Source organism: Plectropomus leopardus, chromosome 7 (genome assembly GCF_026936395.1).
Source record: "Plectropomus leopardus strain MGB_pleo_1.0 chromosome 7, ASM2693639v1, whole genome shotgun sequence".
NCBI lineage: Eukaryota > Metazoa > Chordata > Actinopteri > Perciformes > Serranidae > Plectropomus > Plectropomus leopardus.
Genome location: NC_142182.1, coordinates 18129384 through 18143900, shown reverse-complemented (window position 1 = coordinate 18143900; position 14517 = coordinate 18129384). Strand labels below are relative to the sequence as shown.

Sequence of the window (14517 nt, the reverse complement as noted above, 5' to 3'; positions counted from 1 at the left end):
TCTGTCCTCGTCTTGTGAGGTAAGGTTCAGAAAATGTCCAGCACAGATCACAGGGTGTGTATATGCGTGCAAGGAATACATGTGAGATGTAAAAACCCATCAGTGTAACTGGGTGATGAGGGTGCAGAGGCAAGATAAGGGATTCTAGGAGCAGGAGTGGGAGTAGATGTGTTGTGGTTCAATGATGGTTTGTTTAGTCAGCAATGCCTCAAGGCATTCATGAAAAGCTAACAGACTAAACTGGTGCCTGGCAGTCACGCTTTAAAATAAAACGTACATGTACAAAAAAAAAAAAAGCACACAATAATTTGCACCTATTGGCCATTTGTGCCACCTCATGATGAAATTGTCAAAAAAAATGCTGTCATGGCTTCTTTCTTTTCCCTCTTCATACCTCCCTCTCACCTCTGGAGGTGAGACACTGAAAAAAAAGAATGAGGTCCTGTAGAAAAAGACCCTCCACGCACCTTTAGGTGCAGTTGTAACACTGAGTTGTGTTGTTCTTAATGGAAACGCCTGCAGCTGTTGTCAGGTTTTGAGACACATCGTGCTCTGCCCCAACCAAACCTCCCCTACAGCCCTCCCATGATGCATCAGGGTGTCAGGGGAGCTTGTAAGGAGCGCAGCTCAGATGTGAAATGTTACAGCTCAGAGGGCTCGGCAGGGCCGTGCAGAGTGCACCATGTCCGTGTCCCAGTTAATGTTCTCATTTCTCACTGGGAAGAGATCCGTTTAACGGCGTGGAGAAATGGAGCTTTTAAAAAACAAGTGTTTGAAGGCGCTAAGCTCCCTGTATAAATCCTCTACACTGCACTCTCCCTGACCACTTCCAACCTGCCCATGAATCATCTCTGACCTCTCAGATGACCGCCATCATTTTGTGAGTGTGTGTGCGAATGTGCATCCGTGCTGAGTGTGTTTCAGTGGCAGCTCTCAAGCTTTCACTGTATAAATGATTCAACTAAATATTCAAGTCCTTTCGTAGAACTTTGCAAAATCCTTTCCTTCAGAGGAATCTTGAGTTGTCTTTTTCTGAAGACACCACCTCCTGCAGATGGGATGTAAGCTTGAAAGCTCATCTTCCAACTTATGTGCAGAACTCAAACAGGGAAAGATAGAGGGATAAAAAGATGAGCTGAAAGAGTCCAGCATAGATGGATACAGAGAGAGAGAAAGAAAAAAAGCAAGCAAATGAATGTTCTGCAGCAGTTATCCTTCCTGTTATTATTCATGAAATCCAGTCTTGCTGGGTTTTAAGAGTTGACATTATGTTTGAATTCAGCAAACATAATCCCCACGTAAGGTGCCTCTGTTTTTCCTCAGACCTACCTACCACAGCTCTATGCAGAGAGGAAAGCTATTCATAGCTTGTGAAGTCTTTGCCTCAGACCACCACTCCACTCTTGTGAACATCCTCAGATCAGCCAGCAGGGAATCTGTTCTCCTTTTCCCCCCTAATTCATCTCTCTGCATTGAAGTTGCTGAAGTTATACTTCATGTAAAGGAATGATAAAACAAGTGAGCGTCAGTTCCAAGCTTTGAAAAGGAATAATTATCAGCCTCTGAATCTGGATTACAGTAGATATGCTGTCATTAGCTGTTGTTCCTTTTGTTGCATGATCAAATAGTGAGAGGGATGAATCAAATGTAGAATGATTTCTTGCACTGATATCTCATTGTCTTTGTGTTAGCTTTAAAATTATTATTAACCATTTGGAGCTTCCTCCATTGTAGAGCCTCAGCAGCATGTGAATATTGACGCAGGACACATACAGCAGCTCTGTTGCTAGCCTTCATCATGTTGTCGAACAACAAGCAGCATGGTGGAAATTAATTTTTTTTTTGTGTCGGGAAATATGAACAATTATACAGCAGCTGTTGTGCTTTATTTTCTTTCTTTTTTCAAAAGAGGATAAAGCTATTTTTGAATGTCAGCCTTCTGGGTGGGTGTTTTCCATTGTTGCAGTTGACTGACATTTAAGAGATGTGCTGTAAGCTCCGTACAAGACACGTTGTTTCCCCTTCATCAACAAGCACACAGCACTGGTTATGTACTGCAATTCAAGATAATGATCCATTTACATTTACAATATTAATTATATTATTCTTGGGAGGTGTTCATGTGCAACCTCACTGGGTTTGCACTGATTTCAATAGACGTTCCCTTTCCTTCATGTTATTATGTGTTTGTCCCACATAACAACACAAAGGAAGGGCGTCGAGCTAGAGTTGCCTGTGTCTGTGTAACGTGTCCGCAGCAAATCACAAGTATAAATCACCAAGCAATGGACAACAAGGTGGGCTGGTTACCTGCCACAGTGTTCGACACTGTTGCTAGATTATGTCATATGCTAGTTTCTGTGATGTCATTACATAACTGTTATCACAAGTTATCATCAAGTTTTTTTTGTCAGAACAGGTATGTTTTTATCTGAAGAAACACCAGTGTGGTGTGTGAAATTACAGACAATGTTTATAGTGCCTGCCCACACGGATTCTGGACCCATCAAATATTGCAGCTGTTGTCAGTCAGAGACAAATTTTATGGCCCCTGGATGACCCTAATGAGAAAGCTATCATGGCTCTACAAAACGAATTAAATTAAAATGACTTTTTTATTGTACCTCAGTTTTGATAAAATTAAGTAGATTACATTACTCAGAACAAATGCGAAGGACATATAATGAGCTCTAAATATATTTATGTTTTAATTTTTTAAAATTCCAGTTTGACTTAAAGCAGCTCTTTAGAAGTGAGAAGCTGCTTTGCTGCAAAACGACCTTTACCGATAATCACTGATGCAATGTTGAAATATGGACACATAGCGAACGCTTAAAGCCTTCCATAAAAGATGTAAGAATTAGCTGAACAGCATGCCAAACTGCCATTTCTTTTCTCCTTAGTAAGTTCTTTTTAAGGATGGATGATTCAGTGTAATCTATCTTCCATTTTTAAAATCATAAGCTAAGGTATCCTTTTTTTCTCTGAAATTTATTACATTTTGCTTCTGTAGGGGATTGGGCTCTGACCTGATTAATTTTTATAGCGAGGGTCTAATCCTGTTTTTATGAGGAGGAGAAAAAAGATGATATGGAATCCCTTGGTAGCTCTGTCATCTGAAAGGCCAGATATGTATACTCCTGTAATGAAGACAGAATATTTCTCCTGGTGAATTTTACAAAACTGGAGTTTTATATTATCTCCATTTGTTTATTCTAACTGTTAGGTACACTGTCTGTGGGATTTTTGTGCAATGCTGAATTTGATATTACACTGTCTTGTCTACACTGTAATGGGGGACTTCTGTGGACATTGTTAAGAGTTGATGCTTGTATTAGAGTGGACGCTAGCATGCCCTTGTATTTTACCACATCATTCAAGTTTTGTCTCCCTCTCTGTGATTTCGTCCTTCCTCTAATATCCCAGTCCTCTCTTCATATTCTTCCTCTGTGCTTGCACTACTCGTCTCGCCCCCTCTCTTCTCTGGCTCTGCTAATTCAGTGCCATGTCTGACTGGGCCTATTTCCCCCTGTTCCTCATAACAAGACCATGATGGACTTTATCACTCCTGTCACTCAAACTCCCTGACAGCTAGACTCTCTTTTTTTTTTTGTTTTTTTTTCCTCATTTAATTTTGCACTCTTTCTCTGTGCCTGGCTGTCCTTCTGTGTGCCTTCCTTCTCTCTCTCTCTCTCTCTCTCCTCTCCTCCCCTCCCCTCCTCTATGATGACCAGGAGAATATGCTCGCCTGCAATCCATCTGTCCCGCTGATAAAGACGTTAGCAGTGATGGGTGTAGCATCAGGCACAGGGCAGCAGGGCCCTGTCAGTGCCGGTCTGTCTCGGGGGATGGCTAACGGGTGTCACGGATTAGTCCGGGCCTTGCATGATTGCTTCACTAGCTCTGAGATACACACAGTGCTTACCCTGGGTGATACGGTGGCGCAGTTGGCCAGGCATCTCTGTCATAAAGAGGAAGGGATGAGGGATGATTCTGTGCACTGTATGTTACGTTTCAAAGGACGAAGGTACATGTTTGTGTGTGTGTGTGTGTGTGTGTGTGTGTGTGTGTGTGTGTGTGTGTGTGTGTATGTTTGTGTTTGTGTTTGTGTTTGTGTATGAGTGGATATTATTTGGCGCATAAATCCACAAACAGATCCGGTTAGAGTGAGATGTGGTGAGATGTCCTTCAAACTTTTACGGTCTGAAATATTATTATGCTGGCTGGTCAGCTTTTTCCCCGGATAAAGAATCAAATTTCGAGCATAGAAAAATGTCCCTTGCTAAAGTATTTCTCATCCAAGTATAAGGTCACATCTGCTTGCATTTGCAACTAACTTCATTCTTCATTTGCTCAGTTATTTCATCATGCTGTATTTAATAAGTGTGAATGCGTGAGGTTATTTTTATTACTTTAAGACAAGCAATCGTGCTGCATAAAACAGTTAAGTAAATTGAGAAGCTTACAGTATGTACAGGTCATTTTATTCAGATGTGGAAAATAGCGTGATGCCTCTTGACACCCCCAGTCTCTACGATAAAGAGTGAAGAGGCTTTAGAAATAAGTGTGAAAGACCACTTGAAGTTGCAACAGAGTGCTGTTCCACAATTGTGAAGTTTGCTCAGCAGAATGTCACTGTGTTGGAAATCACAAGGCCATCTAAATGTCTCCACATAAGCTCTCAATGAGCTTATTTAAAAAGGCTGCAAGCTTTTAGCAGTTTTCTATTTATTTATTTTTTATTATTATATATTTATTTAACAATTTATTTTAAAGGAGCTGTCCATTGAGTTCTGGTGCAACAAAAAGGATATGATCAAACACGCAAAAGTGTTGACCATATTAGATTTGTCAAAGCTATCCTTTTTATTGTGATTAATGGCTGAATTTCAATAGTAAACCATGATTTTAAAAAATCACATCACAATTCCATTATTTTGCATTTTGAAACAGTTTTTGTAGACTAGTCTAACCTGTGATCTGATGTAGCTGGGAGCATGGGCTGTGCAGTCCCCTGCAGCTGGGGTCTATGGTGACTTGATTTGTGTTGCTGCAACCACTGAGTGGGGACAAGTCTCTGCTGCCAGCTCTCCTCCCGGTGAGGTGGTCTATGGTGAGGCTGAGGACACTCTGGGATGCTAATTTTTGCTGTATTAACATAAAAATGATCCATTGGCTTAAGTTAGCAGAGGGCTTAAGTATTAACTAAATTTTCTGTACATCACTAAAATGCTTTGCCGATATTGACAGGCATCTTATTGCATTTGTTGTCAGACTCTTTTGAGTAGATGTACCATAAATGATGCAAGCTGCCAAAGAAGTAGACGAGATTTACGCATTATATCATCCAAAAGTTGTCTTATACAAATTAACAATAAATATATCTCTGTTGTTTAGGACGTTTAAAAGCAAACAGTCAAAATAAAGTAGTCAAAAAGAGAGGATGAGCTCCACAGTTGGCTGTTATATAATTCTTGCCGTGTATTAAATACCAGCTTTGCAAATTTAAAATTTAAAAGGTGGGAAGTTGTAAAGGTGAGCATTTTCAAGGACTTTTTCTTCAGAACGATTCATGGTGAGCGTTTTAGCAGTCTGCTTGGTAGACAATGTACACTGTTGAAATACACAATGGAAATTCTTACTTTCACAGGGGAGCACACGAGTAGGTTCAGCAGTGTGGACTGTCAATTGGTTGGTTTTGGAAAGTTACAAAACTCCTGTAGGCAGGACACTCCAGTTTGGAGAACACTGGAAAGGGACTGTCAGATGCTATCCAATGTAACTTATCAGCTGTAACACTTGAATGGCTCTCAGCATTTTCAAAGCATGTGGTTATTTAATACACTGTGTGCCAGCATTTTTTTTAAACTCAGTTGCATTGACAAATATGAGGGCTGTCATGCTCCACAAAGGTAGAAAAGCTGCTTTGCTGAATGTCAGATTCATCGAAAATCTATCTTTAGAAGCGGGCTGCGCAAAAGCTGTTCAAATTTAATAAAGACACAGGTAAGCTCATTAACTCTCCAGGCACACTTTCTGTATGCAGGATTAAAGCTAGGGGGGAGGGTAAAAAGCGATTGGGGGGTTAGACAGAGAGGTACACTGCTATACAGACACTGTGTATAGGATTGTGTGGGAAGATGAGTGATCACGTGCACCCGGTTTCATTTCAGCCTCATTCTGGTACATTGAAAACTGTGCCTTTTTTCCCACATTTGTGCTCTGTCTGCACCTTGTTCAGCTGAGAGTGAAAGGAAGGACAAATGACTGCTTGGAAATGGCCATGATTCCTGTTTAAGTTTTTTAAGTGTTTTGTTATTACAAATGGGACGAGAAATACCAAAGTATTGCATGGCCTCATCATGCAAAGTTTTATTGAAATTTTAAATATTTTATGTGATTATGAAGGTGCCACATCATTTCCCAGATAGCATGTTAGGATTTATCCATTTACAGTAGACAGCTTATACTGCTTTCTAAGAACTGCTTCAGAAGGATCTAAAAAGTAGCGGAGAAGACGAGATGGACTTCCAAAAAGGGATAAATGTTCAGAAAAGGGATAAATGTACAGAAAGATATATTGGAAAAGTAACCACAGGTCAAGAAAAACAAACTTCATATGCCTTGGTTGCAGCGCCACTTTGCTTCAATGAGGCAAAGGAGCAAATGCTACTATGCGGCATAGTCTTGTCTCAGGAGGTTTAATGTGATGGGCCTCTGTTGTTCCCTTTCAGAGAAAATCTTTAGGGCAACGGGGACGTGTCACAAAGTACTTTCCATTAGGGCAAACGAACAGCTGCTCAACTGTCTGTCTGGCTGCCTGTCAGTGCAGCCCCTAACTGCCATCTGTATTCATAACAATCTGACAGACATCCAGGAGTAAAATAAGTTGATCTCCATTCCTCTGTCCATGTGAATGTGTGTATGTTTGGTGCTGTGTACTATTTGTAAGAATATGATGAGTGTACATGTGTTTACTTGACTGCAATAGTATGCATGTATTTACTCTGTGTGTCTTTGAGGGACAGAACAAGATAGAAAAGTTAGATTGATATATTTGATGGCTTATAGTTGCCGGTATCACATTCAAAACAACCACTTCATTTTGTTTTACTTACTCTTAAACCTGATTCTCATTTTTCTCTGTCTTTCCATCTTATTCCCTTTTTTTTCTTCATCATTATTTTGGCCATTGCTCTGCACACAGCAGACAGACTGGAAGAAAAAGGTCTTGGTCAGTGGTTTGTAAAAGGCAAACAATGCCAGCTGGCAATGAAAGACAAATTAAAAGCCTGTATAAGAAATAGGAGGCAATTTCCATAGTAGTACTAATGAGGCAGAGAGCATTTAGTGTTACTCGGTAAAGCTGACAGATGTGTATACTCTTCCAAGGCCTCACATCTCTTTCTTAGGCCCTCTGCCAGAATTCCATGTTTCCTTTGCACGTCCATCTGTTTGAGAAGAGATACAGTAAATGTTGTTGACAGTGTTGAAATTCAGGTTTCTTGTTGTTACATTATGTTTGAAGAAATCAACCAGCTGTTTTGCTTTGGTTTGCAGATGTTTTCCTCCTTTAGGTTGCTTTGAGGTTTAGTGTTATCACATAGCATCCACTCAGCATCCCACAGTGAGTGAGCGAGTGAGTGGGGACCATGTCTGTCTGGCAAATGTGCTCTTACTGTTTCTAAAACATCAAGTCACAGGCTGAAGTGTAATTTTGTTGTTGATTTTATTTTATTATTGGTTCCTTGTTGGTCCTGTAAATAAATTGCAATGGTAGTATAAGGGTTACACAAATTACATTTTTTGTTGTACCACAGATTGATACCAGCAATTATTATATAATGGCTCTTACACTATCATACCATCAGGTTGGTATCGTGCACTGTTCGTACATATACATATACAGTACATATACGTATATACACAGAAACATACACATGAAAAGTAATGTACCACTATCCATCTATAACCCATGTAATTGGGCAGGCTGAGATCACCTGACCAATGCACACAGATGGGAGTAATGAACAAAGTAGTATAAAGAGCAAAAGGCTGTCTCAGGAGGCAAACAAACACAGGACTTTACCCCCTGAAGACCTGTGTTTGGAACAGCATGAAACCAAGTGAACTCTTACTTAATTAGTGGACGTGGTCACAATGTTTATTTTCCTAAAACTTAACCAAGTGACTTCAATTGCCAAAACTGAACCTACATAACTTTACATTCAATACACAACTTTATTTTAATTATGTAACGTCATTCATGGGGCCCTAATCAGTTAAATATGCAAATCGTTGTATGAGGACATTGTAGTTTGTGCTTTGAGCGTTTAGATGCTAACATACTGATGTTTAGCAGGTATGTTCACTGTGTCCAGTCTGTTAGTTTAGCCAATTAGTATGATGGTATCAGACAATCCCATTTATGCTCTGATGGCTTTAGAAAACAGAAAATGAATGGATCACCAAAGTAGCACAAGCCTGTCTTTGCAGAAAATGAATGTGTGCATCAAATTCCATGGTGTATCCAATAGTTATTGAGCTATTTCCCTCAAAACCACAAGTTGGGGGTACGATAGATAAAAAGTCAGGGAATCAATATCTGTTACAAAGTTTATGGTTATCCATTAAGTGGTTGCTGAGATACTGTATTTGCTTCTGAACCAAAGAGGTGGACCTGCTGATCAACTGACAGAATGACATTTCCATTCATAGAGCAATTCATGGCTCTATGGAATAAATGGCTGTAATTGCTACGGTGCTATGAATGGCATATATATATATATATATGTATATATATATATATATATACAGTATATATATGCGTGTGTGTGTGTGTCAGTATGTATTAATGCTACATCTACAGCCACCAGGTTCCATTAGCTAGCAGGTGGTACCTGCTGTGTGAATTATAGTATGGTAGAAAATAATAATATGAGGTTATCACTCTGCCTATATTATTATTCCATGGTAGTATCTGAAGTGGGATAATTGAAACTTACAGCTCAATTTTTCGTAATAAATATTAATAATCTATATCTGATAAAGTGACCAGAATCTGCTGTTGGGTTTCTTCATTTGTTTCACATTTAATCTCATTTTGTAGCAGTAGAAATGCACTGTCCTCATTAGGATGTGTTCACACAGTGAGCAGTCAGCACCTCCTCCAGGGACCTCCTCACCTCCTCGTAGCACGTCCTCACCTCCTCTCATTTTCAATAACAGGTGCAACGATGTGTTTCTTGACAGTCACATTAGTTGATCGGTAATGTCATATACAAGCTTTTTATCAGTGGGGTTACAGATATGATTTAATGGTAAGAAAATGTTTCAATTGTGTGTGAAGCAGATTGAAAAGGTAATTTGTAAACTTGTCACCTGATAAAATGCAGAGTTTATTCAGCCATGCTCATTCAAATGCCAATGCCACTGTTACTGTAATCCCACTACAGTACTCACATACATTTTTTACAAACTGACAATTTCTGTATTTTATGAGAAAAAGAAGATTTATTAAACTTTTGACACATGCTGAAGTCGTGGCATCCATTTTGAACATAAGGTCTGCATCAGTTGTAAATTATTGTTTCATGGTTATACAGAATAAATGTAGAAGCTTTTTTTGTTGTTTGTTTTTTTCACAGCAAAAGTACAGCTTTAACAAAAAGAATTTATGAATGTAAAAATGCATAGATATTTCTAAACCACAGCAGCATGGTTTGCAAAATGGTGATATATGAGATTTTTAGAAAAAATAAATAGATCAATGAATAAAACATGCAGACCTAATAAGCAAAAAAGCCCCCATTATGCATTTATTTTTTAAGAACAGATCAATTAGTGGATAGGCACATCAAGCTGTGGCATAACATTCCTACAGCAGGTTCACATGAAACATGGATTGAGGTCTTGCTGGTACTCATGACATGTTACAAACAAAACTCATCATTTCACTCACAGGTATAAATATCCCAAACACAACATTAACAGTGTGTAAAGTGTCAGCTGAAACTTGACATTATCCATATATTTAGCTTTTCTTCTTAAGTTGTTGTGGCTCAAATGATTGTCAGCCAATTATGTTTTGGCAGCATGACATTATCTTGAAGATTTATGGGTCATATTATTGAAAAAGTCAGGCATACAAGGCGATGGGGAAACAGAAAATCAATGCCACACTGTATTTTTTACTCCTTGGAATCTTAAATGTCTGACATACAGGGCTCTGTGATTTATAGCCTCTGTCAGCTCCATATTTCTTTCTTTCTTTCTTTCTTTCTTTCTTTCTTTCTTTCTTTCTTTCTTTCCTTCCTTCCCTATCTGTCGGACTGACTGCCTATCTATCTATCTATCTATCTATCTATCTATCTATCTATCTATCTATCTATCTGTCTGTCTGTCTTTCTGTCTGTCTATCTTAATGTGCCTACATCAATGTGTGTGTTGTTGTATGTTCATTGTTTAAGCTCCATGTGTGTCAGTGTGTGTGTGTTTGTGTTTGTGTGTGTGCGTGCGTGTGTGTGTGTGTGTCTGTGTCTGTGTGTCTGTGTGTCTGCATGCAGGTGACTTTATTTGACTTCTGGCCCCCATTGCCCCGGTCAGGTGGTCATCTTTTTCAGAGAGAGAAGTGAGCAGGACCCACTACTGTAATTGGCTCTCTGTCTGGGCCTGGGAGTCTTAGATAGAAAACAGCCAACACAAACACACACATACACACGCATACACACGCATACACACATGGATAAAAGCAAACTTGAAGGCAGGCCTTTTTTCTTCGTCTTTTGCCATCTCTCCCCTCTCTTTCTCAATGTGTTTAAGTCATTTCAGGCTGGAAGCTCTGCCTCGTAGTTAGTCATTTCCTTCTAGTCTTTCAGGTGACTGGTTGCTTTGTGCTCCAGGTGGAATTGGGGCCTTATCAGCGGCAGGGCAGGAGCCCAGTGGCCACATCACACAGAATACAGCGTTTCCTCCAACCGCATGACTGCCCCACATGATTAAACCCAATCTGGCTGGCTGTTGTCTGTATGTCTGTCCTGTATTCGTGTGTGTGTGTGTGTGTGTGTGTGTGTGTGTGTGTATGTGTTTGGGAGGGAAGGAGAGAGCTTGCAAATGTTGCATTTGAGTGTTATCTGCAGTTTGAAGTCCAGAGGAGAATGATGAGCGTGGCAATGCCAATGACGTGCTTTTGTCTCTGATCACAGTGTTGTGTCTTTGAGTCTTGCAGTGGGGGCATGTAGGTAATGTTTGTAAAATGGTTTTCACTGCTTCAGGGTTCTTCAGTAAAGCGACAGCAATTGCTGTTTAAATATAAAATCCAGTACATCCCACTTGTTTAAAAAATGAGCATTGGGACTTTTATGTTTCCCACAGCCTCCTAATTTTCCCATGATGCTTTTGTACCAGGCTGCCGCAGGCTTGCAGGACAAAAGGGCCAACAATGACCATGTGGGCACAAACATAACCTCCTTCTTTAAAGAACATTGTGTTTCTATCCTGTGTGCCCTAAATGACTGTGAATGGTTCAATGTGTTTTTTTAAACAAGCTTTGGATGAATAAAAAAAAGGGAGAAAAGAAAGCAACAAGAAGAAATCAATGTTTGTGTCTCTTCAGATAAATGCATGGAGCCAGGCAGTGTAAGGCGGTAAGAGGGTAATCTGTGAAACAACAATACCGTGGGCTGACAGGAGACGCAGTAATCTAGGCTGGACCAGTGCTATCCTTAAACAGAGTGTTCTGTGTCTAAAAGATTACACTGTAAGCTCCGACACCATTATGGTCCTGACACACACACACACACACACACACACACACACACACACACACACACACACACACACACACACACACACACAGAGTTGCCTCTGCCTGCCTGAAGCCTCTGCAAGGGTTCCCCTGTTCAGGATGTAGTCTTTAGTGAGAGCCTTGCTGGCAGAATGCATTGATAGGAATCTGAGGCCTGCTGCCAACAATGAGCAGAGAGGTGCAGAGTGATTGACACTCAAAGATAAATGAGATGCACTGTGGAGAATCCGCAATGGAGGATGTTTATTTTGTGATTTGTATAATGTTTAGTAGTCATATGAATGAAAGTTTAGGCAAATGCTTTTTTCTTGGATTTGACTGCAGAATATTGCACTCGACAGTCGATTTACTGTTACATTTCTTCACATGATTATCATTCTTTCTGGTTTGCTTGCTTTCCGTCTTGCCTTCTTTTTTTCTTTCTTTCCACTTTAGGCTTTTGAGTATAAAAATAGCTTTGGCATTATACAACTGTATCTCTGAGCAGAAAACTAATGCAAGATGAAATGAGAGGACGGAAAATAGTCGAACATAAGAGGCTTTACTTACGGTTCCTCCCTAAAATCAATTCAGTCAATCAATGTTTTGTATAATGTTAAAATGACTGGGAGCGACCTAGCAGAAATACATAAAAACTTACTGTAAAGGTGCCTTTGTCTTAGAAACAAACTAAACTTATGTTTACATTCAGTGTTTCTAATGAATGCATAGTGCGATCCAGCGGCATCTAACAAACACATTGAGGGCCTTTCCATCCTCATAGAACATCTGCAAGGCCAAATCTTTTGAATTATTTAAACCTGCATTCTTAACAGTCTTAACATCCTGCTTGCAGTCTCAGGGTTTGGATTCTTGGCACATACTCATCTATGTGCATTATTGCCATCAGCAGAATTGCTAGAATGCTTTTAAAAGTTGCTTTTTTAAAAAAGCTTTTAACCTGGGAAATGTGTGAAATCTCATTAAAATAAACACAGTCAATTTAGAGTCGAACTTTACCCTTACCCTACCTTTATTATGGGGCTTCTCTCACAAGGTCATGCAATTTACCCTCTCGTAATAACATTCCAATAACATTCTTCTTAAATAAAGTTAAGAATATCTCGGTTTCTTCCTCGTCCACACATACCGAGTCATGTTTTGTAGAATGTCATGTGACTTTGATGTACTTTTAGTCTTCTTTGAGTTTAATGGTGGTTGGTATCCATAATATCACAATTACCGCCACCCATTGCTACACATCATATGAGCTATGAAAGCAAAAAAAGTGTTTCTATTGCAGTTTTGCAAAATATGCCTTTTTCAAATCGCCTGGAATACCAACTCATGCAAGCGTAAAAACATTTTTTCACGATATATGGGAAAAAATGTATATGTATATATAAATGTATATGTCAAAATTGATGTGTTTCCATTAGGCGTATTTTGTATTTGCAGTTTCAATTAGCGCAATTTTAGGGTGAATGGAAACCCACTTTCTGTTGACTGAGTATGCAATCATACATCCAGTATAAACACAGTCACCTAAATCAGCTCTTCACAGACAGTCTTTGTCTATACCATCATTTTTGTCTGAGTCCAGTCTGATTTGTTGTGTAATAATCTTTAGATTTCAGTATTCTCGGTGCGTTCTTCTTACTTATAATGATATGTTTGTTTCCTCTTTCAGTTTGAGGCGTATGTGTACGAAGGCTCGACGGGTGTGGTGGTCAACCTGACGGTAGATGACAGGGACGACCCAGACACGGGGGCGTGGAGAGCGATATACTCCATAATTAATGGAGATCCTACGTTGAGCTTTGAGATCCAAACCAACCCGGACAATAATGAGGGAATGTTGTCTGTTGTCAAGGTAAAGAATGCCCGATGCATTCATTTGCTGCAGTTATAATCATAATGCCTTTACAGTCACACTCATTTTCTCCCTTCAGCCGTTAGACTACGAGGCCACAGCGTTCCACACACTACTCATCAAAGTGGAGAACGAGGATGCTCTGGTTGCTGATGTTGGCTATGGCCCCAGCTCCACAGCCACAGTCCACGTCACAGTCCTGGACATCAACGAGGGCCCCGTCTTTTACCCCGACCCCCTGACGGTCACCAGGATGGAAAACATCCCTTTGGGCAGTTTTGTGGCCTCTCTCAATGCCACAGATCCAGATATATTACAGATACAGAGCATCAGGTAAGGAGCCTGATATAAAATCATGTGGAAAAAGACCAAAGCTGAAGTAAAAGCGATGGGGCTGCAACTCTGTGCTTTTCTTGTGCAAGAAAATTAGAAGATCAGGATGGAGTTTGTTTGTGTTGTGGCATTGAATGTTGTTTGCAGTAGCTGACAAGCTTAGTATTGCCAGTAATTAGCTTCCTGATATTCTTTTAGTTTTAGAGGTTTGGTTTGCTTATGGGACTCTTTGAGAAGCAGTAAGTTTTGTCTCATACAGTGCAGTTCTCATATATGAGTGAGCTTTCAGATATCTCTCATCTGATTCCCACCCCCTTCATCCCTCCATCCCTAATGTTTTCTTTGTCTGTTAGGGCTGCTTTATCTGTCTCTGTTGTGTAAACAGATGAGAGATATTGCCCTGGCAATCTGCAATTTACTGGCATAGGTCAAACCATTCACCCTAGCCAACGGAAAAGTCACAGAGCGGGGCAGCTCATTAACTTTAACTATGTTACAGAAAAAGCCTTCTCTTAAATATCATCAT

The 14517-nt window shown here is 39.9% G+C and overlaps 1 protein-coding gene across 1 annotated transcript in view; it reads left to right on the top strand.

Annotated features, from left to right (window-relative positions):
• The window catches only part of cdh13 (cadherin 13, H-cadherin (heart)), a 368162-nt gene that overhangs the window by 287358 nt on the left and 66287 nt on the right, over window positions 1-14517 (top strand). Inside the window, exons 10-11 of the mRNA XM_088080115.1 lie at window positions 13476-13658; window positions 13738-13991. Of these exons, the coding sequence (XP_087936241.1) occupies window positions 13476-13658; window positions 13738-13991 (437 nt within the window). The remainder of the gene's footprint in view (window positions 1-13475; window positions 13659-13737; window positions 13992-14517) is intronic.